At 46.0% G+C, this 25745-nt stretch overlaps 1 protein-coding gene across 1 annotated transcript in view; it reads left to right on the top strand.

The window, feature by feature from the left end:
• Nucleotides 1–25745, top strand: part of LOC147710875 (mucin-5B-like) — a 208871-nt gene that overhangs the window by 177518 nt on the left and 5608 nt on the right. The window contains exons 11-12 of the mRNA XM_086920069.1: nucleotides 3970–4144; nucleotides 23324–23430. Of these exons, the coding sequence (XP_086776195.1) occupies nucleotides 3970–4144; nucleotides 23324–23430 (282 nt within the window). The remainder of the gene's footprint in view (nucleotides 1–3969; nucleotides 4145–23323; nucleotides 23431–25745) is intronic.

The following is a 25745-nucleotide window of genomic DNA, read 5'->3' on the forward strand; positions in this document are numbered from 1 at the left end:
ATACATTACCTGGAGCATATTATTGAGATTGTCTCCAGAAATGTGCTTGAGAATGTAAGTTTATGAGGATCAATGAACTGTCAATGTGAGTGGTGGGATGTAAGCACTATATAGCGAGGAAGTGACTTCAGTCCATGCAAGTGTATCAAGAACTCTTAGCTCTTGCAAACGATCTTTCAGCCTAGCCCTGTGTTCTTTGCTAGAAAAAAAGCACTTGACTAGGACGTGAAGATTGTGCCATGGGTCCAAATGCGAGCATGGAATACGGGCACCCTTGCACCAATACTTATTGTGAAAATATCAATTATTGGCATGGAGTGAGCCCCTCACAGCCATGGACCTCGGTGGCACTGCACCTCTTGCACTATGGAAAGGCATGCCCTGTCCATTGACTTTGCATAGAAGCTACGATTATATTTCAAGTACTCAATCTTTACACAGCAAGACATCCAACTTCATACATTCGAACACACAATACTACAGACTCAGAATAACCATAACACAGGAACACAAACACACACACACACACACATATAAACACATACTCCAACACATTAACCATAATACGCCTACATAGCCAACATTTACCAGGGGTTACGTAGTTGGACTGTAGGAACTTTGGACCAGATGTATCAAAAGAATAGTCGCAAAAAGGTGTTGTAAATTAGGCACCAACTTTTTGCAACCAGTAATTAATTTTGAATAGCAAATTGCCCTGGCACATGGGTGTGCAGAGCAACACGCCTATTGTATATTAATTAGGAGTACACTTTTTGCCACCCTCTGTGCTTGCCTTCTAATACATGGATGGTAACCTAGAAGAAACAGCAGGCTATTATCCCCATATATGCATTCCCAAACAGAAAACCTTTCTTCTTTTGAAGCAGAAATGTTCCTTAAAAGGACCTGTGCTGGTTTAAAAATAGGTTTTCAATTTGGGAAAACATCAGAGGGAGCAGGCAATGGTTCCCTGGACCACCAACTCTTCCCCCAAGGCTGCCAACACAATTTACAAAGGAGAAGATGTTCCAAAGGAACACCTTCCACTTTACGAAACAGTTTGCACCTCCTTTGAGGTCTCAGTAACCAATAAATGGTTTGTAGCCACATCTCTTGTTGCAGACCTTTCATAAATACCATTGCAACTTGCTATAAGGAGAAGACGCCCTTTTCATGCTCCTCCTAATTGCAATTCGGAATCGATCACAAAACCGATTTTGCAGGTCAGAAAATTAGATCTCTGATGAGGAGAGACTGCAGTGTGGATAACCTAGTGGAAAATTAGCTCTCTCACTCCTAACTGGGAGAAATGTTCATATACGGGTTTTGAAGAGGCCGTATTACGCATTGTCAGTGTTTCACCCGGCGCACCTTTTAAAAGGTGTGCCGGGAGCAAATAATGACGATGCACACTATTACCATGCCTGCGCTAGGGGCAGCGCATTCATATGAAAACACGGAGCAGCTGCTCTGTGTTTTCACTGTGCAGGCGGCACCTGCCTACACTTTAACAGGGAGATAGAGATCCCCTTGCAGGCGGGTGCAGTCAGTGACAGCACCCGCCTGCAAGGGGATGACTGGGGGTCCATAGGACCGATTTTCTCCCTTCCACAGGGCTGCAGCCATGGGGCGCACTCACGGTTCGCCACCTTGAAGGTGGTGCACCATGAGTGCGCCCCCTGAGAGCTTCTCAGCCTCTGTGCCGGCGTCTGTAATATGGCGCTGGTGCAGAGGCAAAGGAATACTCTCGTTTGCATAGGGCACGCCCCTATGCAAATGAGGGAACACCCTCTGAAGATATTGCTGCCGCTTAAGTGCGCTGGCGCTATCAGTATTACTGAAGGGAATGCACAAGCGTCTGCACCCCTTTCTGTAATACCAAAGTGCCCTGGGGGGGGGGGGGGGGGGGGGGGGGGGGAACGAGGGTTGAGGGTGCAAACGCGTGTTGCGCCTCTGGGGCACTCATTGTAATACAGCACCAAGAGTATGATGCCCAAGCTATCGTTGGTATCCTGGCAGATCCGGATTCAGCACCCACCTGGACCAAAGTGGGTAGATCTGTGGGACAGACCAAGCATTAAGGCCACATACTATTCCTATTCCAGTTCTTCAGTCCTGGGTCGCCTACGGTGGCCCAGGTCACTCCATCCTAAAGGAGCAGGAGAGAATCGACCTACCACAGGAAATGATCACCCAGTGTATGCCAAATATATGCTGAACAGCAGAGGACTTTTAACTGTCCAGAAAGTCCCTCCAGCAGGCCTCTCCTTAGATGATTCAGGGTTAAAAGTGCTAGTGATGCCTGGGTTCTGAGCACTGAGGCGGCATGCAGTGTCTGGAGAGATGCACCGCCCGAGACGTGCAGCTATGGCAGTCTGGGCTGATGGTGGAACCAGCCTAGCCTTTCAGACATGGCAGCTGGAGGTCTTTTAGGTAATGACTCCACGTTTTCCAGCAGGAAAATAAGAGAACCTCTGGCAGCAGGGCTCTTGTGCACACTGCTTTCTCAAGGGATGGCGGGCAGCATTGAGACCCAATCCCAGGGAAGGGCATGATTTACAATCCAGTCTTTTCCAAAAGCTTACAGTGAGGAATGGAAGCCACCTGACTCCAGTGTGGGGTGATCCTCCTCTATTCTGAAGGAATTCTAAGACAACACAAGTGAACGCCATAGCAGCTAGTCCTCTTTCTGTGTCCATGCACAGCTGCAGATGTAGGGGCATATTTACAAGGCCCTTGCGCCCACTTTTGCGTCATTTTTAACATGGGAAAAGTGACGCAAAAGTGGCGCAAGGGGCTTGTAAATCTGCCCTGTAGTCTTACCATTCCTAGGACCTCTGTGAAGCCAGCACTATTCCAAGAGCCTCAGTCAAAAAGGTGAGCTCTCCTATGTACTGTGATCACTGTGGATCGGGACCAGAGCTGTACTGAAGTACACGGATCCTTTTCAAGTACAGTAGACAGACTACTCAGCCTCTCCTGAGATGGAAGGAGAGAATCGAGATTTAATGGTGGGGGAAGCAGCATCCACCGTGCGGCCAAGCTTGTGGCTAGGGGTGCGCGGGCAGTCTGGTCCATCGGAGACATGCAGCCCATAAGAGCCACAGGCATGCGGTTCACTCATGGGCCATCCAGACAGGTGAACATGAGGCATGAATATATTGGGTGAGAAACACACATGGGGTAAGATGATACTTTAACTCCTAAAAACTCTTCCCGAAAGTGGTAGAAATAAAACCTACTGTATATTTTGTGTTTGATCAATCCTAATAAGAAAATAACTAAATCTTTCAAGCCCATTACTAAAACGCAAAGGATGCAGATCTGTCTGTGGTCGTTGGCAAGCCCTGTTCTTTTAATAATGATTTCTCCCTGTTTAAAGGATGGAAAGAAGATGACGTTGTATTATCATTAAGCACAGGATGCTTATTACATTTTGGAAATAGCCAGCAGAAACAGTACAGCTGCATGTCGTCATCCCCACTCTGCCAGCCTTTAGCTGCTGAAACATCTGCGGACATTGGGAGGAATCTGTGATGTTACCATTGACCACCCCTGTAATGTCTGCAAACGTTGCAGGGCAGGAAAATGTCACCAAGTTAGCAGCAGCAGCCCGTGCAGGTAAGAGTAGTGGGCCGGGTGGGGCGGATTTAGACGGAGGATGACGAGGGAAAATGAATTATTTATTTAATTTTCCCTTGTCGTCGTCCGTCGGAATCCGCCCCCCTCCCCAAGCTGGCCCCACTGTTGCTAGTTACCATCATGTTTTCCTTGCTGCAGCATTACCAACAGATTATAGGTTTATAGAGTGGCCATAATGTACATACCTATGTAAAACTGCACAATCTATGTACATGTCTAGACATTTGGGGGGGATTTACAGAAGAATTGATTGTTGTTCTTTCTTGTTTGCCTCCATACTGTTCTCTCACATCCTCGCTTTGTCCCTCCCTGTTTGCTTTTCCACAGAAGGTTGCAGAACGCCTTGGTTCAATATGGATAAACCCACTATGAATGGTGATTTTGAAACTATGGACAAGTTGAGGAAGAATTTTGGGGACAAAATCTGCTCCAACCCTATTGGAATTGAGGCACGGACTGTTGGCGGCGTCCCTGCATCTGAGACAGGACAACTTTTTGACACGTAAGGAATTCAAAGTGGGATGTTTACCAAGTATGCAGGTGCTTGTTACAGAGATTCTAATTTCTTCTGTGTTTTTAACACAATTTAGACATACAATTTAGCGCTTTCTGGGATATCTGTATTTCCTAGCGCTTCTTGCCTGTTTCCGTAGCTTCACCTTAGGAGTATTAATTTATTAACATTGAGCGTTTTTACCACGTAGTGCCTCACTCTCTGCCCTGCGTTAGAGCGCGACACTGCTAAGGCTTATTCACATGTTTGAACTGTGATTGCACACTCGGTGCCATTGGACATCTGCTGCCCCTGTCTCCCTTTCCCTTTGACCCTCCATTTTGTTGTTGTGGTTTTCCCCTGGACCGCCCCTCCTCCCCGCTACCGCCTCCCTGCTGCCCCTCCCACCCACGAATAGAAGGCTCACCACCTCCCCGGCCAAACTGTGACCGTCTGGACCCACTCCTGAAAGGTCGCTCCACCACGCTCCCGGTTTCTACAACCTCTTCGCGCTGCCACGCGCATCTGCACTCTGCTGACACGTAATCCTTACCGGACTCGGTATCGTCTTTGGTGATACTGTAACTGCTAGCGCTTGTGGGGATAACTGGAACTGCTAGCGCTTTCTGGGATATCTTTGGTGATACTGTAATTGCTAGCGCTTGTTGGGATAACTGGAACTGCTAGCGCTTTCTGGGATATCTTTGGTGATACTGTAATTGCTAGCGCTTGTTGGGATAACTGGAACTGCTAGCGCTTTCTGGGATATCTGCATTTACTAGCGCTTTCTGGGATATTTGTATTTCCTAGCGCTTCTTGCCTGTTTCCGTAGCTTCACCTTAGGAGTATTAATTTATTAACATTGAGGGTTTTTACCAGGTAGTGCCGCACTCTCTGCCCTGCGTTAGAGCGCGACACTGCTAAGGCTTATTCACATGTTTGAACTGTGATTGCACACTCGGTGCCATTGGACATCTGCTGCCCCTGTCTCCCTTTCCCTTTGACCCTCCATTTTGTTGTTGTGGTTTTCCCCTGGATCGCCCCTCCTCCCCGCTACCGCCTCCCTGCTGCCCCTCCCACGCTTCGCCCCCTCCACCACCATTTATGACGGATGTCCCAACGCGCAGCGTCCACGCGCTACGGCCGCGCCGAAGGTGCGCCAAAGGTAAGCCCGTCTACGCCCGTCCGCGCCTGGACCGCGCCCAGCGCCTGTCCCCCTGGTCCCCACCACACCCATCCCACTAGAGTCACTTATGATGCCGCAACACTCCACGCCCTCAATCCCGGACGCACACCTCATTGCTGCGTTGCCATCCCTGGACGTACCCACGGCCCTTTCGCCTGTCTCTCCTGCAAGTTCAACTGCTCCAGAACCCTCACCAAATCCACTCCCTCCGTACAAAGCACCGACCCTAACCACCTGAAATGCTTATTGCTCAACACCCGCTCAGTCCACAAACACGCAACTGAACTCTGGGACCTACTCGACACTGCGTCACCGGACATCGCCTTCCTCACTGAAACATGGATGAACACTTCTTCAGCACCCGACATCGCCATAGCCATACCGGACTCCTACAAGATTATCCGTAAAGACCGCACCATTCAGACAGGAGGAGGCATCGCCATCATTCATAGGAACAGCATTAAAATCACGACTAGCTCCGACGACAATCTTACAACCGCCGAACATCTCCACTTTCAAATCCACACTGACCCTAGGACCACACTCAGAGGCACCCTCATTTACAGGCCTCCAGGCACCCGCACTCAATTCAGCGATGACATCACAGAATTCATCACCCCTCATGCCCTCGCCTCTGAGAACTACATTCTGCTAGAAGACCTCAATTACCACCTTGAAAACAAACACGACAGCAACACCACCACCCTTCTGGACAACCTGAACAACCTCGGACTCAAACAACTTGTTGATACCCCCACCCATATAGCCGGACACACGCTCGACCCTATCTTCACCTCCAGCAAGCACATCTCCTTCGACCGCACCACAGCTCTCCACTGGACGGACCACAGCTGTGTACACTTCAGCTACAAAACCACCCTGACCCACAACCGCCCACAACCTATTCCTCGGAGAAACTGGAACAAAATCACCTCCGACCAACTCCTCGCTTCACTCAACCAAAACCCTCCCACACTCTCATTGGACCCTAACCAAGCGGCCACCAATCTCAAGCAATGGATCACCCACAGTGCTGACGAATTAGCACCCCTGAAAAAGCACCAGATCAAATCAGCAAGCAAAAAGGCTCCCTGGTTCAATGATGACCTAAAAAATCCAAGAAGCTATGCCGCACCCTGGAGAAAACATGGAGAAAAAACCCAACCAATGACAACATGGCCACCCTCAAGGCAGCCACCCGCAAACACCACCAACTGATTCGTTCAGCCAAGAAATCAGCACTCAAGGATCGTCTCGACAACAACACTCACAATAGCAAGGAACTTTTCAACATCGTCAAAGAATTCACCAACCTCACCGCAGCATCCAACGACATCACTCCCTCCCAAGTCCTCTGCGATGCGCTATCTTCCTTCTTCTACAACAAAATTGCAGACATCCACAACAGCTTCAAGAATACTCCCAGCGATCAACACTCCCCACCCCCCTCAGATCCTACTCCACCAACTAACATCCTTAGCGCCTGGAACCCAGTCACCACTGAAGACACCATCCGCCTAATGAACTCAATCCACTCTGGCTCGCCAACAGACCCCTGCCCCCACCACATCTTCAACAAAGCCGACTCCATCATCGCACCCCATCTCCGTGATGTCATCAACTGCTCGTTCAACTCTGCCACCTTCCCAGAAAGCTGGAAACATGCCGAACTCAGCGCCCTTCTGAAGAAACCCACAGCAGACCCCTCTGAACTTAAAAACTACCGACCCATATCCCTCCTCCCATTCCCGGCCAAAGTCATTGAGAAATCCGTCAACAGCCAGCTCGCCGCCTTCCTTGAATCCAACAACTCCCTCGACCCCTCTCAGTCCGGATTTCGGGCCAAACACAGCACCGAAACCGCCCTCATCGCAGCAACAGACGACATCCGAAACCTACTGGACAACGGAGAAACAGTGGCCCTCATTCTACTCGACCTCTCAGCCGCTTTCGACACAGTCTGCCACAGCACCCTCATACAACGCCTCAGCAACACCGGCATTCAAGGCAAAGCCTTGGATTGGATCATCTCGTTCCTAGCTGGAAGAACTCAGAAAGTCTGACTTCCCCCTTTCAACTCAGAGGCCACTGAAGTCATCTGCGGAGTCCCACAAGGATCCTCACTCAGTCCCACCCTCTTCAACGTCTACATGAGCCCACTCGCATCCATCGCGCGGCAACATAACCTCAACATCATCTCCTACGCCGACGACACCCAGCTGATCCTTTCCCTCACCAAAGACCCCAACACCGCCAAAACCAATCTGCACGAAGGCATGAAAGAAGTAGCCGAATGGATGAAACACAGCCGCCTAAAACTCAACTCAGACAAAACTGAAGTGCTCATCCTTGGATCCTCCCCATCTGCCTGGGACGACTCCTGGTGGCCTTCCGCTCTGGGCACTGCACCCACACCCACAGACCACGCACGTAACCTTGGCTTCATCCTAGACTCCTCTCTCTCGATGTCCAGACAAGTCAACGCAGTCTCATCCTCCTGCTTCAACGTACTTCGCATTCTCAAAAAGATTTTCCGCTGGATCCCCCTCGAGACAAGAAAGACCGTCACCCACGCACTGGTCACAAGTCGACTGGATTATGGCAATACATTATACGCAGGAATCACAGCAAAATTACAGAAAAAACTCCAACGCATCCAAAACGCATCAGCAAGACTCATATTAGACGTCCCTCGCCAAGATCACATCACCGGACACCTAAAAGACCTCCACTGGCTTCCCGTCAACAAAAGAATTACGTTCCGTCTTCTCACCCACGCACACAAGGCCCTCTACAATCTAGGACCCGAATGCCTCAGCACACGACTGTCCTTCTACGAACCCACCCGCCAACTAAGGTCGTCCAATCAAGCCCTCGCCACAGTCCTGCGCATCCGTAGATCCACCATGGGTGGCAGATCCTTCTCCTTCCTGGCTGCCAGGACCTGGAACTCGCTCCCCACTCACCTCCGCCTTACTCAAAACCACATCTCCTTCAGAAAAGAACTTAAAACCTGGCTATTCGACAAATAATGAACCCTTTCCCCAAGCGCCTTGGGACCCTCTGGGTGAGTAGTGCGCTATACAAATGACCGAACTTGAACTTGAACTTGAACTTGATAGGCCATCTGCATTATGATAAATTCACCAAAATAGTGCAATTGTATAGGAAGACGAAAAGACAGAGATAATCTCCTACAGTTAAAGCACCCCGGGAAATTTGATAAAGAAGCATTTCTCCTAGTCCAAGGCATCTACGTCACAGTTCTTACCTGTGAAGTGACTCCTCATAAAAGGAAACATGCCAACCACTTGCACCTTTTTTATGGACAGAAGCTTACCCTGCCTAGATTTCTCTTTCCTGTGTATTCTTTCTCTTTAGATCGACCCCCTGCCCTTGCATCATCCATGTGAATCTCTTGCTGTACTTCCAGGTTATAAGTATTAAACAGTAATATACAATAGATAATAAAAGGTCTCAAGGAGGGGGGACTTGCAAATGAAGATTTCATGTGAATATTATGGCTTATTGAGATGGCGTGTATCCTGTTACAACTAGAGTGCAACTCTAAAGATCTGACGTAACAAGACTGCTGTGTTATAATCCTAAAACATAGAGGACCATCTGTTCAAAACAAGTTGACCAACGCGTTTAAATGGCCCCAAACCACGGAATAACGGTGGTCATGGGTGCCATATACCTTTAAAATCTCAACCAGACTCTGATTGGTGCATGGTAACTTAGCAGGAGAACTGTCAGGTGAGTCTGGAGCCTAATCATTCGATCTCTAGAAATAAACCCACTGCCCAGGTCTATGTGAAAAGAACCCCAATGAATTTTACATCTTGGATTTGCCTCAGGAGGAATTTCTCCATATTGATACCAAATTATTTCTGCATCAGTGCCTTGTACAACAACCAATTATAATCCCCTGACTTGAAGAAAGAAAAGGCAGCAATTCATCAACTATCCAAGTATTGAAAAACACATTCTTGTAATATACGCATAATTCTAAAAGTAAGGCAAGTACTTATTATAAATTACTACAAAGGCTAACTTAAAAGACATGCCCAACACTGGAAATGCTGGAGTCCCACAGAAGAACAATTGAAGCACTGGTGGAAGTGTTAGAATGAAATATGAAGATATACCTTACAAATATATGCATCCAGTGGTACTAGAAAGTTTTGAGGCTGGACCAATAGAAGGCTGGCCTGCAAAGTGGACATTTTGATCCGGCATTGGAGGATCACCTGGTTATTGGCCTCTGGTCATATAGAGCAGAACAGCAGACATGCTGGTTCTTTCATCCTCTTGTGACACCTTATTAATTAGATTCTTGTGTCAGAGAGCCTAGAAATCTTCTTGTTGGCTACAAGAAGCAACCAAGTAAACAATATGTGATTCCATTTAGAGACACCACTAAAATCTATGCAGTACCCTTATCTTATCACTAAGCAAACGTCTTTGAGGTTTCTGAGATGGCAGCATTGCCATGCTTTGATGGGGGGTTTGGTCAGTTAAACTTTTACATTGACAGATCCTATCTATAATTGTACTAACTGTACAATTATGGATGGAGGTCTGTCAATGTAAAAGGTATTGGTAAGGCTATGAAAGGATTTTGTAGGAGTTGTAGGGCAGCTTGATAACCTATTTGCCGAGAAGAGTGTTGACAAAAGAAGGGAAAAGCATGTTCCTGTTTTTTTACATTTTCTTGACTTATTCAACTAAAAATATCCCCAATAACTTCAAATTAATTCAGAGAAGACGTTAAATGGTTCCTTCCTTGTTGAAGTACTAGAGATAGAAGTTGTAGTGGCATAGAACCATTTTTCAAATGTAATATTAAATGCAGATCTGTCCTGTTCCTTCTGTTCCTCCATCATTCCCAAACGTGCACATGAATCCTCTCCTTATTGGGTGATATCGAAGAACTTGTGGAAATTCTTGAATAACATCTGCATGATCACCTTGCAGTTAAAAGAATCTGGTAGAACCACATTATTGGGTCTGGATCTTGTTGTGTATCTGCTTCGTTATCATGTCTACCTCATTTTCTAGATGAATACACCACTTTGTTGGCTTTGCCTGGGTGTTCTGATTCAGTCGGAGAGTCTACAAGATGCATTCTTTTTTGCTTACTATTATCTCCTGTGAACTCCAAGAATGCATCGCTCATTGTAATTGCAATTGTTTGACTCGCAGAAACGGACCATTGCAGACTTTCACGCTATATACAAGTCGTCAGGGCAACCTTTCATCAATGTTAATGGTGAATTCTCCCATCTCATAATATCCCTCATGTTAGAGACAGGCACACTTATGTCTACACATCCAGCCTCTTTTGTCTCCTAGTATGCCTTGCTGCCAACTGTGTTCCCAGGACACAGAATCCCAGCAGAGAGCGAGCGGCATTGACCAGTTGTTTGGTGTATATTGACAACACTAATTGTGCTAGCACTACCCAAGACAAATTGGATATGACCCACCGTAAAGGCCCCTTTAGTGCTATTTGTGAATGAAAGTAAACGCATAGATAACAAACACATCTTACTTCTACAGGGGTGTTATCAGAAATCTGTCTCTGCAAGAGACTGGCTTAAGGATGTCAATTAGGGGTATTCAGGAGTAGTAGCCTCTACCCCTGGATTATCCGTTTGTACCCCTTATTTATTTTATTTTTTTATTTATTTTATTTACAGAATTTTATATAGCACAAATGTGACCCATCAGGGTATCAGAGCGCTATACACAGTGAACTGATCAAACAAATAGGAAGCAATAAAAATACAGATACAGTATATCAATCGTCCTGGGAGATTCGGTGATCCGGGGTAGATCAACTTGCAAGTAGACAAGCTGACTTACTTTAAGATAGCCCTTGAAGTAATCTATTCATTAGAAGCATGTTTACTTCTCTTTTGAAGGCAAGGGTAAAGGGGTTTGTCCTGGTTTCAGGTGGTAAAGTGTTCCAAATTACTGAGGTTAGACAAGAGAAGGAGCGGCTGTTACATTTTTTGTTTTTTAACTTCTGTGCTTTGAACAACAAGAAGTTAGTGCTTCTTAAGGACCGCATCTCAACAAATAGATTGAGTTTTTGGGCCAAGTAAACAGGGGTTTTATCATGGAGGGCCTTGTGTGTCATGCGAGCAATCTTCAACTGGATTCTTGCTTCAAAAGGGAGCCATCTTAGAGTGTTTAGAGCTGCAGTAATTTGATCAGATCTCTGGATCCTGTGATGAGTCTAGCTGCTGAGGTCAAAGTATCCCTTAGTTGAGTCAGCTTTGCTTTGGGGAGGCCTGCGAGAGTAGCACTCCTTTAATCTAGTCAGGAGAAGACCAGGGCTTGAACTGCTGATTGAAAATCTTCCAGCGGCAGGAAGGGCTTTGATTTCCTTAGTGTGTTCAGGTGGTAGTTGGCTACCCTATTGGTTGCACTACATGATCTTGCATGTGCAAGTATTTGTCTATTGTGATCCCTGATGATCTAGAAGGTTCGATAATATGTGGGGAGCATCTGAGAGTAGTGAGTTGTTTAAGCTATTCTTCCATAGGAGCCGAGTGATTGTGGGGGCTCTCAGGGGGATGTTCATTTTGAGTGTGTTAAGCATGAGATGATTGAGGGTCAACCATTGTCGTGTTTTCAGTAAGGCGCAGTTGAGCACTTTGATGTCTTCAGGTGAAGAGATTTTCAGATACAATTGTGCGTCATCAGCATACATGTGACACTGAATGTTTGAGAACTTAAGGAGCTCTGTAAGAGGTTGAATAAAGTGGGTGAGAGCAAGGATCCTTGGGGAACTTCAATCATGACCGGAGTAGTGTCAGACAGGGTTTGATTTACTTTGATTCTTTGTGCTCTCCTATGTTGAAAGGAAGCAAACCAGTTTAACACTGGACCTGATAACCCCACACCCTTCTCAAGAAGGTCAACATACTGTCATGGTTGACCATATTGAAAGCAGAGGAGAGATCAAGTAGTATAAGTAAGCCTGGTATGTTCTGGTGTAACATTCTCAGGGCATCATCGTCCATGTGTGGTCAGAGTCGTTTCTGTGCTATGACCCGATCTAAAAACAGATTGACAAGGATCTAGGAGTTGAAAGATCTCAATGTGGTTGCAGAGATGTAGGTGTAAAACTTTCTGTAATAGTTTTGCAAGTGCTGGCATATTGGTGAATGGGCGATAGTTGTTCAGGTTGTATAAGTCCGTATTTGGTTTAAGTAAAATTTGCTGTGACAGGTCCTAACTTTAAGCAGTCAAGAAACATGCCCTGAGAAAGAGAGGCATTGACAATGGTAGTCGAGAAGGGTAGAATGGAAAGTTTAAGCTGTTTGACGAGCTTGGTGGGCAGAGGATCATTGAAGTGGTTAGATGGTTTTATCGATGTTAATGTTTTGAGTAGATCCGTTTCATCGAGGATTTCAAAGGAATTTCAGGAGGTGTGATTTTTTGGAGTATAGCCAATAGTGAGGGAACTAACATGTAGCTGTACTGGTAAAATATTGGGCTGGACCAAAGTTGGCAAAATCTGGGAGGTGAGATGTAACTCAGATTCAATACATCCTGTCTTTTCAAATAAATATACAGAGAATTCTTCACTGCTAGGCAGAGGCCCACAATGTATAGAGTGATGGTCTGATTTGTAGACTGCTTGTTGTTTATTGATTTTGAATAGTTTTTAGGGTTTTTGTTGGCATTGTCAAGTTGCACCTTAAAGTATTCTGCTTTGGAACTACAGCTGTGTTTTTTATAGGAGCTTCTCGATGCCCTAACATTTTTTATGTGAGCAGTGATGGGAAATGTTCTCCATGATCTTTCTGCAAGCCTTAAATTATGCCTTTCCTCATTTAAGCAAGCCATTGAACCAGGGTTGGGAGAGCATCTTCTGTATACTTTTTAGTTGCTTAGGAGCGATCGTGTCAAGAATGTCTGATATGGATTGGAAGTAATGCTCTGTGAGATCATTCACCTTCGCTGTGCTTGGGGAAAGAGGAGGAAAGTTTTTGATAATAGATGTTAGAATAATAATTCTCAAGTGTCTAGACCATGGTTTGGGTTTAAGAGGTTGTCTCTTTCTAGTCAACACCGTAACCATGATGAGGAAGGTGATTTGATAGTGGTCGGACCAGTCACATGGTGTTATGGATTCCAGTAGAATGACATTGTTCTTAGCAATGATTAGATCAAATGTAGAGATTCTAATGTGCGTTTGGTCATTTCATGATTGTATAAGGTTAAGGTCATTAGTATTGTTCTAGTTTATGTTGAGATCATCAGGGAAGATGTAGTTGGTGTGCTGGCCCATGTTAGAGGAGATGGTCTCCATAAATTGTTCAATGAAGAGAAGGTTATTGCCTGGGGAGTGGTAAATCGTGTGGAGTTTGCATTACTACATATTTCGATAGCTAGGTATTCACAGAAGGGTATTGGTGCATTTTGTGATTTTTTTTAACTGTAAGCATGTAGTGGTAGATGCAAGCTAAGCTACCACCAGCGTTTCCCATTCTGTCTAGTCTGGTGATGTCATAGTTGGGGGGGACCAAGAAAGTCCAGGGTGGGTGATGAGGAATCATCAAGCCAAGTTTCCGTTAAAATTATTGGAACATGGTCTTGTGCAAGAATGAGATCCGCAATGTCGGTAGCATGTTTTACCACGGACCTGCAGTTAAGAAGCATGAATGTGAGATGAGATTTCGTTACTAGTAAATCATAGTGAGCAACGGTCACTTGTAGTGAGTTGTATTTGTTAATGGACCTAAAGTTGGCACTAGGTTGTCTGAGTGGGTTCGATGTAATGGGCAGGATGGTGTCCAGTGTGGGTGATGAATCCTTATTAGTAGGGGAATTGCACTGCTCTTTTTACCCTAGTCTCCGGGTTTATGAAGGCAGTGACATAAACAGACACAGCATTCTGTCCTGATGTTTTCATTTATAAATCATTGCCATTAGGTGTGTCAATCCAATTTGCTTCATGGAAACAAAGCAAGACTACAACACCCAGAATGCATTATTTTGACACACAAAGGCCCAGGAATGGAATATGGGTCTGTAATGACATGGAGTTAAATAGGCTCCATAAACAGACAGTAAACAGGGCTCAAAAGTCTTCTTTACATCCTGTAGTTTCAACTCCTCGCCATTCTTCATGCCCCTAACTAGCAAACAGAAAGCTGTTCATGGGCTAAGGGAGGCACGAGGCGCCAACCCTGTGGTATCAAAAGGGGGCAAAAGCTGTGTAGTATAATTTCCGCTGCCCAAAGAATTTTATTGATTCAGGGCCAGATTCACAAAGGTAAACTTACACGTTTGTGTAAGTTTATGATTGTTTGCTATTCACAAAGGTATTTTACTAGTAGTATCTTTACAACTGCAGAGTATCCTAAGATAATAAGATACTATTGTCCTATCTTTTATTGTGCGGAGATTCCGCAGTCGTAAAGCTGCTACAAGTAAAATGCCTCTGTGACTAGCAAACAATCGTAAACTTACACAAAAGTGTAAGTTTACCTTTGTGAATCAGGCCCCACGTGTTCATGGACAGACTAAATAGACATTATGTATGTATGTTCTTATATAGCGCTCGACTTACCCTAGGGCATCTTGGTGCATGCATTGGGAACCCATCCTGGCTTTTCCCTGTGAGATAACCCGTACTGGGCATCCCCAAGGTGAAAGCCAGGCATCCCGCCGCGGGGGGGCCGTTGTGGAGATTAAGCAAGCTTAATGCCCAGAGCTGCATAGTGTGAACCCGTGCTTAGAGTGGGCACCGAAGTGAGAATTATCAAGTCCGTGGACCATTGGGCTCAAGACCCTGCTGCGTCGGGAATTGAACCCTGGTCCCGGGTCTGACTTCTGCTTCAGGGTATACCTCCTCTAACCAGTGAGCCACACTTCTCCAATGCTGGAAGCAGTACAAAGATAATCAAAAACAGAGAACCTCCCCTAGAACATAGTATACATATAAGGGTCTTAGCTCCAATTATTTTCAATTAACAACATTGTCCCACACATAAAGGAATTATTAGAAAAGCATATCTCTATTTATAATTTTTTTATATATCTGTCATAGATCCAAAATTACAATCAAAACGTAGAAATATATACAGTCTATTTACATCATTATACAAATATAATACAGCCCTCACATAATCTCAAGGCGACCAACATCCTCACACACATCCACACCGTCAAAAGCTACAACACTAAACACAATTAAAAAAAAATATAAAAAGATACAGTAAACATACAGACACTTTTCAATGATATAACTACAAAAAACACACACAAAGGAAGCGCCGACGCGTGTTTCGGAACAAAGACCAATATCCACCAATCCTTCTTCAGGGCGCAATCAATATAAACTTATTTTGTCTTCTCAGGAGTAGAGAGTATTTTATAGCATCCAAATGGTCAGTTCATGTAAAGTAAGATGGTTTTAAGTCAGGGCTATTTCTTCAATTTCGTCATTCATATGCTTGAACACTTTCTGTGGGGACAATGAGACAATCTATCAACAATACTCATCTTAAAGGCAAAATTATGCGCTGAAGGAGCCACAACCAAGGAGTGATATCCGAAAGTGAAAAAATATGTGATCACAATAGATACAACCAAGAGATTGAAGGTAAAGTAAAAGATGAAAATCAGAAAGGCCATATAGGATTAAAAAAGGACAATGCTGGAGACTCCCTCAGATAAAGTTGACAAAAGAAAAAGACCGAATAGAGATACATAAAACATAAATATCTTTCACCGTCCCGTGAAAAGAGTGAAACAAGCCCCAGAATGGGGAACAACTTTGTGAAAAATTGGTGCAAGAGTAGATTCACAAAACCGCACATACCAACGAATAGATGCTGGGGGCACGTACAAGGATATACTAAGAGAAGAGGAACAAAAAAAAATTATAAAAACAAAAGTGGAAGCTGTGGGTCAGGGAGATTGAGATTACAATAAAACAACTGTCATATGGATTGCCTGTCTCTTAGTTAAGGGCTTACCTTATAGGTACGACTTAATTTGTAAAATAAGTGCCGGTGCCCAAAGATTTCCCAGAAGCCTGGAGATGGTGCTCCCTAATGTCAGGGTTGCCGAATATGAAGTCTGTGTGGTCTTGATTCCACCTCGTGATTCTTTCATCAAACACCAGACACTTCGTGCCCCTTTATCTCAATTTTGTAGATTATTCTTCGTCCCTGTTTTTTCCCTTTGTCACCGTTTTCCGTTTTTTCCCCCTCTATCCTTCCCGTTTTTGTATTTTTCTCTTTCTTACTATGGGTCAAAGTCTTGCCAGGGAAATTTAGAGTCGGCCCCCAAAAATGAGAGGTGGTGTGCCCCACCTTCAACCCCCGGCTCAAGGTAAGTACTGGTTATAGGTAGGCACTGTGACGAGGAAGGCACATGAGGTTTTAACCAGAAAAGACTGTGAACATTAACTAGCAGAGGAATGACCAGCACAGTCCGCATCTCTTCTAATGCTAAGTAATTTATGAAGAATTTGAGACTTCTAATATTCATTAGTTCTGTTTGCCTAGACATAAATCCTGAATTTTTGACAAACAGGAGTTTCTCGCGTTGAACAATGTTGCTTTCAAATGTGTAATCGATACATCATGGTTTCCAGTGTGAGATCAAAAGACGCCTTCCACATAGTAAGCACACAACGTGACATTCCCTCCTCCCCCAAATTCTGCCAAATTAGCCCCCACTACGCCCAAGAACTCTCAGAATCAAGGTAGGTTGTCAATGGCGTAGCCTTTTATTCACATCAAGCCAAGGAATTAACCGCAGACCATTACCAAGTAAAGTATCATTCTTAGATATATCAGAATTATTCACAGCATCACACTTTAGCTGCATCAACATGTTAACAGCAGTAAGGAAATTAAGTACGACATTACATTTAAACTTTAACTCGGCCGTACACTAAAATAACATGGCCATATATTTGAACTTTACACTTTAACTTTTTTACACTAGAACTTGGCCGTACATTTGACTTGGCCGTCTCAGCCACCAATGTCCTACTCTGCTGCGCACATTGTGCCGGCAGGCCACAACGCGCTACAGCCAACAGTTGCACTTTAACTTTTAACTAGCCCGTACACTAGAACTTGGCCGTACATTTGAACTTGGCCGTCTCGGCCACCAATGTCCAATTCTGCTGCGCACATTGTGCCGGCAGGCCACAACGTGCTACAGCCAATAGTTGCACTACTTGAGATCAAGGGCACCACATAACGCACCGGCCCACCGGGGTACCTGCCCACAGGCAACCTTCCCAAGATTGTTCTCAGTCCATACGTCGTGGGTTAGGGCAGTAGAGTCCAGGACTACCGGCAGGTCAGTCCCTCCTCCACGCCGACCCACTGCAAACGTGGAATCTACCCCCTCCTGGGGTCCATGGAATGGCTGCACCTCTATTGTTGTGCATCCGTCTTTGCTGTTAACTGTCAGCGCTCCGCAACGCCTTACTCTTCTGCCGGGTGGGTGGGTGGTCGACGACGCTTCTTCCATCCAGGCTGTACATGAAGGGGACAAAGAGAATGAAGCCCCTCATGGCACAGCCTTAAATAGCCTGCTAAGTTTCGTTTCCTGCTAGTTTCATTTCTACGTCAACCAACCTGGCCAGCCAACCCCCTTCCTTATCCAGGGGCTCTAGAGGAGGCTCAGCCCCGTGGTGCTACTAAGGGCGCCCCTCCCCTAGGCGTGGGGGGTGCCTGTCATAGTAAGCACACAACGTGACATTCCCTCCTCCCCCAAATTCTGCCACCTTAGCCCCCACTACGCCCAAGAACTCTCAGAATCAAGGTAGGTTGTCAATGGCGTAGCCTTTTATTCACATCAAGCCAAGGAATTAACCGCAGACCATTACCAAGTAAAGTATCATTCTTAGATATATCAGAATTATTCACAGCATCACACTTTAGCTGCATCAACATGTTAACAGCAGTAAGGAAATTAAGTACAACATTACATTTAAACTTTAACTCGGCCGTACACTAAAATAACATGGTCATATATTTGAACTTTACACTTTAACTTTTTAACTCGGCCATACACTAGAACTTGGCCGTACATTTGACTTGGCCGTCTCAGCCACCAATGTCCTACTCTGCTGCGCACATTGTGCCGGCAGGCCACAATGCGCTACAGCCAACAGTTGCACTTTAACTTTTAACTAGGCCGTACACTAGAACTTGGCCGTACATTTGAACTTGGCCGTCTCGGCCACCAATGTCCAATTCTGCTGCGCACATTGTGCCGGCAGGCCACAACGTGCTACAGCCAATAGTTGCACTACTTGAGATCAAGGGCACCACATAACGCACCGGCCCACCGGGGTACCTGCCCACAGGCAACCTCCCCAAGATCGTTCTCAGTCCATACGTCGTGGGTTAGGGCAGTAGAGTCCAGGACTACCGGCAGGTCAGTCCCTCCTCCAGGCCGACTCACTGCAAACGTGGAATCTACCCCCTCCTGGGGTCCATGGAATGGCTGCACCTCTATTGTTGTGCATCCGTCTTTGCTGTTAACTGTCAGCGCTCCGCCACAGGGTGAGAAGCTCCCCGGCGCACTCGCCCTCCCCCCCCCAGACGCTGACTATGCTCCACAACGGCTGCCTTTTACCTACAGACGTACTATATTGTTACAGAACAACGCCAAAATCCTGACTAGAATAAATGGCATACCCCGGAAAATATATAGGGACAACTTAACCCGATGCATATTTCCTCTCATATCAGGCATGCCCTGCCTTATAACAGCTTTTAAGCCTTATCTAGAGTCTCATGCAGACACCTTGCCTGTTTACTGTTTTATTTCCATCACATCCTGCACATATTATTGTGACATCCGATGTGTCTCACCTAGACACCTTTACCTATTTATAAACGGTAAGTGCAGAGAACTACGAGGGATAAATTGACCATATGTCTATGTCCTTCCCCATTTAATGGAAAACATACCTGGTGAAACGCCCGCCGAGCACAGAATGCTGGTAGGCCCTGCCTTGCCCAGCCTTCGCCCAGGCTCTAATCAGATCCCTTGCCTGTTTATAAACAGCATTTACATTCACTGTGCCCAGTGTGCCATTAGGCCCAGCTTTGCAACCACCTCTCCCATGTTCCCATTAGGACATCCTGCCGGTTTATAAATGGCCTAACCTGGAAAATATGTATGATAAATTTACCACATGTTTATGTCCCTCACCATTAAGACAGAACATACCACTTGAAACGTTCACTGAACGCAGTATGCCGGTAGGCTCTGCCTTGCAACAGCCTCCCCAGGGATCCTAACTAGCATTTACATTCACTGTGTCCAGTGTGCCATCAGGCCATCCCAGATGGTGTATAAATGACCTACACCGGAGAACATGCGGGATCACTTTATCACCTGCCCATATCATCCACTATTAGTGGAGAATATACCTGACCATAAAAGGCATACCCTGGAATATATGCGGGCTAACTTAACCACATGCCCATTTTGTCCACCCACTGTGGAAAACATACCTTATAAAATGTCCGCAGCATGCCAGCAGGCCCCGTCTCGCAACAGCTTATCCCCATGGTCCAAGCGAGGCATACCTGCCCGTTCCTGCAGGAAGTTTGCTGACAAATTATTCAGACCACTACATCAACTACGGGCACTGCATACTGCATTGGCCCCCTGGCAGAACTTAATGGCCGTCAGATAAAGACTGCACTGTGCACAATCCGCACTTAAGTTGGAATAGTGGGCATTGGAGTAGAAGCAAATTGGGCATCTACCCTCAATGTTGCACAAAGGAAGCGCTGCCACCGGGATACCTGATCCCAGAAGATTCCTAGTAATAAACTATGAGGATCCCGTTCTCATACTGTTATTATTGTACACTTTATGAAGAGTACTAACTCGCTACAAAGGGATGTACCTTGATAACAATGCATGTGAAGCAACTGTCACCTCCCAGGTGCTTATTGATGAGTTAAACTAGCTTCTAATGTTAGCCCAATGTGCTGTTCAGCATGGTCCCATACACATTGTCCTCATTTTTTGTAGAAAGCTGTCCTTTTGCGACTAGCGCCTCCCGATGGATCTTGCAATTGCTCCTTAACTTTTTAGTAGGACCAGGAAAACCCAATTAGACTACCGATTAATTATGGGAATCAGTTCACCCCCATTGCTATCACTCCAGGTGCCAGCATCGGTATGTGGGTAGTACTGACCTGACCCCACAACCCTAGCCGGACCTTTTTACCTTGGAGAAAAGTAACCACCATTGCCCTTGACAGGAGTATTGGAACAGAACATACTGATAATCAGTGACAAACAGCTGACATTGTCCCTGGCAGGAGTATTGGGCCAGAACATACTGAAAACTCAACGGCTGATGTTAGCACTGCCAGGGCGCACAGCCCTGCAAACCATATTAAATCTGAAGGAAAGCTCCACTGGATCTACCCCCCAGCATTGTCCACTTGTGTGTTATTTTAATGGCAGACACAGCAAAGGTGTTACTTGAAACCAGGGCACCGCATAACACACCAGCCCTCATTGACCGCTCACATGTTATTTAAATGGCAGACACAGCAAAAGGTTGCCTTATTTGAAACCAGGGCACCGCATAACGCACCGGCCCTCCGGGGTACCTGAGCACAGGCAGCCTCCCCAAGATCCATTTTAGTGGGCTGTCTCTGCTCCCATACTGCGCAAAATCCTCCTCTCACACCAACTGCCCACATAATGGTTCTCTCCCAGGCGTCCCCTTTGTCCCTTACTTACAGTGGACGTATGTCCCCAAAAATGTTGGACGCATAAATTGCCAACCAGGACAGCCACGGCATTTTGTCAGGGTACTAGGTGCATTAAACATATTACATACCGGCACTAGGTTAGTAAGTGATGTGCCCAGGGTCACCTAATGCCAGCATAACTTAGCAGAGGCACTTTGTAACAAGCTTATTGTAAATAGACTGCAAGAACGTTTTTTGTCCTGTGTAGTTGTAAAACGCATGCTCACCTGGAGGCATCTTGGCGCTGCATAACAGATATTTATTGTTACCCAACTTCATGGTACTAATTTGATCGACCTCAGAGGGACGAAGGGCTGAGAGGGACTGCCAAGATAAGAACCTGCGACCATGAGGTCAACAGAGGCCCCTGCATTGAACGCATTAGACCACTGAGCCCCTAGGCCCAGAAGGGCCTAATCCTTACCTATGATCCCTTTGTAATGCAGCGCTCCTTATGTGTAACACTGTCTGATGTGTGCATTCAAATGTTTTTTTTTTTTTTTTATTGCTGGCGTTATGATTGTAGTGTTAAAGTAACAAAGTGCACCCAGCCCGTATCTACACAATCCTAGCCAGGCACCATAAACATCCCGCACGATGCTCCATGTTCTCACTAAGGTAATGGGAAGTAGAGACCATTCCACCGTGTGCGTGCCCCTTATCATACACCCTGTGCATGACATGAAAAATGCCTGTAAAAGTGTTTAAAAATAAAAGAATCATGGGGCAACTGTACTATAGTTGTTATTATTGTAAAAACGTCTTCATCAATTGAAAAACAGCCAGAACACACTGTCTGTATTGTATTGCAAACATACCAAAGGGGTGCTTACTAATCCCAGCCAGGCACCATAAACATCCTGCACAATGCTACATGTTGTCACTGAGATGGTGGGAAGTAGTGACCGTTCCACCGTGTACGTCCCCCTTATCATACACCCTGTGCATGACATAAAAATGCCTATAAAAGTGTTTATAAATAAAAGAATCATGGGGCAACAGTACTATAGTTGTTAGTATGTAAAATGTCTGCATCAATTGTAAAACAGCCACACTGTCTGATGTGTGCATGCAATTTTTTTTTATTTTTTTATTGCTGGCGTTATGATTGTAGTGTTAAAGTAACAAAGTGCACCCAGCCCGTATCTACACAATCCCAACCAGGCATCATAAACATCCTGCACGATGCTCCATGTTCTCACTAAGACCTGTGCATGACATGAAAAATGCCTACAAAGTGCTTATAAATAAAAGAATCATGGGGCAACTGTACTATAGTTGTTATTATTGTAAAATGTCTGCATAAATTGAAAAACAGCCAGAACACACTGTCTGTATTGTATTGCAAGCATACCAAAGGGGTGCTTAGTAATCCCAGCCAGGCACCATAAACATCCTGCTCAATGCTACATGTTGTCACTGAGATGGTGGGAAGTAGTGACCGTTCCACCGTGTACGTCCCCCTTATCATACACCCTGTGCATGACATAAAAAATGCCTATACAAGTGTTTATAAATAAAAGAATCATGGGGCAACTGTACTATAGTTGTTATTATTGTAAAATGTCTGCATCAATTGAAAAACAGCCACCGGCTGTACTGTATTGCAAACATACAACACGGGTGCTTACTGAGAATTTTGCCTATACTTCAGGTTGAATTGTAATCAAGTTAGGCCTGAAGGAAACTCAATCATGGATAATAGCCGACCTTTAAGATGGCTGTAAACACTGTGCCAACTAAGGGAATTGGACTGTTTTTGCGGCTGGATGCATCATGTTAGTTTACTCATGAAACGACTGCGTACTGGGTGGATCTCCCATGTATGTGACTGCAACTGTTATAATGGCATCAATTAAACAGACAGCCAAGATTTACGCTTCCACATTCCCTATAACAAGATCGCTCTCCGGGACATTGATTTAGTTCGACCCAAACAAGTTCTTAATCCTTTTCAGTTTTGCAATTTAAAATGTGAAACTCATTGAGAGAGTCCCTTCTCCCGAGCAGGTGGTTCGAAACATTGGAGGAGGAGAGGAGATATCTCCGCAACATATTATCTCGAAACCAGAAATTACACAGATGAGTTTACTACCTGTAATAATGCCTCTTTGTACATCATTTTCTGTCAATTGCCAGCAGAGGGCAGCAATGTTGTTCACATGCCAGAGACGGACCTGTGCTGTCCTCACCTTCTTTCCTTCTGTCTCTACACAGATATGATGCCACATTCGGGCTGGCCTGTGTAAATAAAAAGCAGGTCAGCGGATCGTCGTGTCTAGATTACGAGGTGCGGTTTACCTGCCCCTTTCAGTTTTGTGCAGGTAAGTGTTTATTTATGGAAGTGCTGGGAATTAAGGGAATGTGGGAGAAACTTGGCACGTGAAAGGAGCTTTTAGAAACTTGTCCGTTTGTCAAAGCATGGGGAGAGCATGCTACTCACCCCACAATCCTGTCAGAGCCTGTCGTAAACCCCCACACCCCACAATTGCCTTACACCCTCCTCCCGTGAATCCAATTGACCTACACCCCACATAGATTTACCACCTGCTTCAATTAGACAGTAAATCTGACGAGACATTTCTCCGAATTTTGGAACAGTCAGCCAGTGCAAAAATACCAGGTAACTCCCGATCCACATGGTTATTCCCCGCTATGGGGCAATAATTGTGTAATTGACGGGCTTTGATGGGGAGATACTCGCCAGAAGCATTTATTCTAGCCCTGGCATCTCCATATCATAAATCTGCTGCATTCATCCCGTGTACATGCGTTGGTCCAACAGTTTTTACAATTCCCTTAACGTCACCTCCTCCTCCTCTATCCCTTATGAGAAACAACTAAAAATTTCCCCCTCTGGGTGCTTCAATGGCTACCTCACTATCTCACTCTATAACAACGGTACTGTCATGATCCAAGGCAAAGACTCCTGCCTCTCGATCTTTGACCACCTCTTCCCCTCCCTACTCCCCGTCTCTGCAACCGGGTTTCCCCTTGACTCTCCTTCCAGCTCCTTCCAGCTCCACCCATTACTCCCTTTCTCCTCCGCCGACCCCTCCCCACTCCAACTGGCTGCACTCACGAGAAGGGCAGGTCGGCCCTCTTCCCCCCCCCCCCAACTTACCTCATCTCCTAATCCTCCTCCCCCACAGTATGTCCCATCCCGCATTACTTCAGCCTTACCACTAGCTAACACGCTCCTCGTCCCATCTGCACCTTCACGACACTCCAATCTATTCTCCTCCCCCATACTTCTTCCCGTCACCCCCCTCTTTAGTCCACCTCTCCTCCAACACTCTCTCCCAATTAACTTTCCCTTTGCTCCCCTTAGCCCTCTCTCCATCCCTCCTCTCCACCCCTTCATCCCCTCGTCATTCACCCCGTTTCTGCCACATTCCCACTGCATCTCTCTCCTCCCTCCTACTCCTCCAGTACTGCCGCACTACCCCCCTGCCACTCCTAGGAACACCTTCCATCTCCCTCACTCAGGCCCAGCAGAACCACTTCCCCTCCTCAACTTCCCTTTCTCTCAACCCCCCTCACTCTGCCAGATGACCGTTTCCTCAGTGCTACCTCTCCTAACTGACAGGACCTCCGCAACCAATGCACCTCTGTTCCTCCCAAACCTCCTACACTCCCATGACGCCACACCGGCCTCCCCCCTCCTACTTCCCTACCGACGTGTTCCGCACCTTTCTCCCTTTAAATTTGTCCTTAATTCCTCTCCCTCTTGCAACACCAACAATGACAACTCTCCCTTAACCCCCAATTCACTTACTCCCGCTCCCAACCCCCACCTTTCCCCACCTGTGAACCCCACCCCCAACACACCTCCTGTCCCCCCACTTCTCCCTGCCGTCCACCACCAATTCCACCCCCCCTTATTTCAATCGAGCCACCCAACCTTCCGCGCTCTGCCTCTTTCTCACTGGAAAATACGCTTGGCTCTCTGATCACCTCCATCTCTCAGCTTACAGCTGCCATTTCACTTTTATGCTCTAAGATCTCCACCCCTCCATGCACCTCTACTCCCTCCCAACTTCCCCAGAGATACACCTCGCCCCCTCACCCCAATACAGCCAAGCTCAACCTTTCGTCTGCAAACGTCGTTAACTTACACAAGCCCCTGAACGCCACCCTTCTTCAACAGGCATACCCTAGCAACCCCACTGTCTACACTATTCCGACCATCACCTCTGTCAGAACAAAGCGTCCACCTAAACCCTCCCGAGCACCCCCGCAAATGTACCTTATCCCGATCACCCTTCAGAGCCCAAGTGCCCCCGTCACCAAAACAGTCTTGACAGAGCTGCGCTGTATGCTTCACAACTGCAGATCTGCAGTTAAACACAAATTTGAAATATCCGACACCATCTCCCTTCACAAACTTGACATGCTCTTCCTCACAGAGACCTGGTTCAAAGATACCTCTCACTCTATATTTGATCTCCTAGTACCCACAGGTTATTCCATATTTAGGAATGACAGAACTGAAAACACGGGGGGAGGTGTTGCAGTCATCTTCAGAAACGCCCTCCAACTTAAGGCTTCTCCTAGCAGCTCCTCCCACACCTTTGAATGCCTTTCTCTTGCACTTCAATTGCAACACCGTTCACCGCTCAGATTCCATATCATTTAC

This window comes from Lissotriton vulgaris, chromosome 5 (genome assembly GCF_964263255.1).
Source record: "Lissotriton vulgaris chromosome 5, aLisVul1.2, whole genome shotgun sequence".
Classification (NCBI taxonomy): domain Eukaryota; kingdom Metazoa; phylum Chordata; class Amphibia; order Caudata; family Salamandridae; genus Lissotriton; species Lissotriton vulgaris.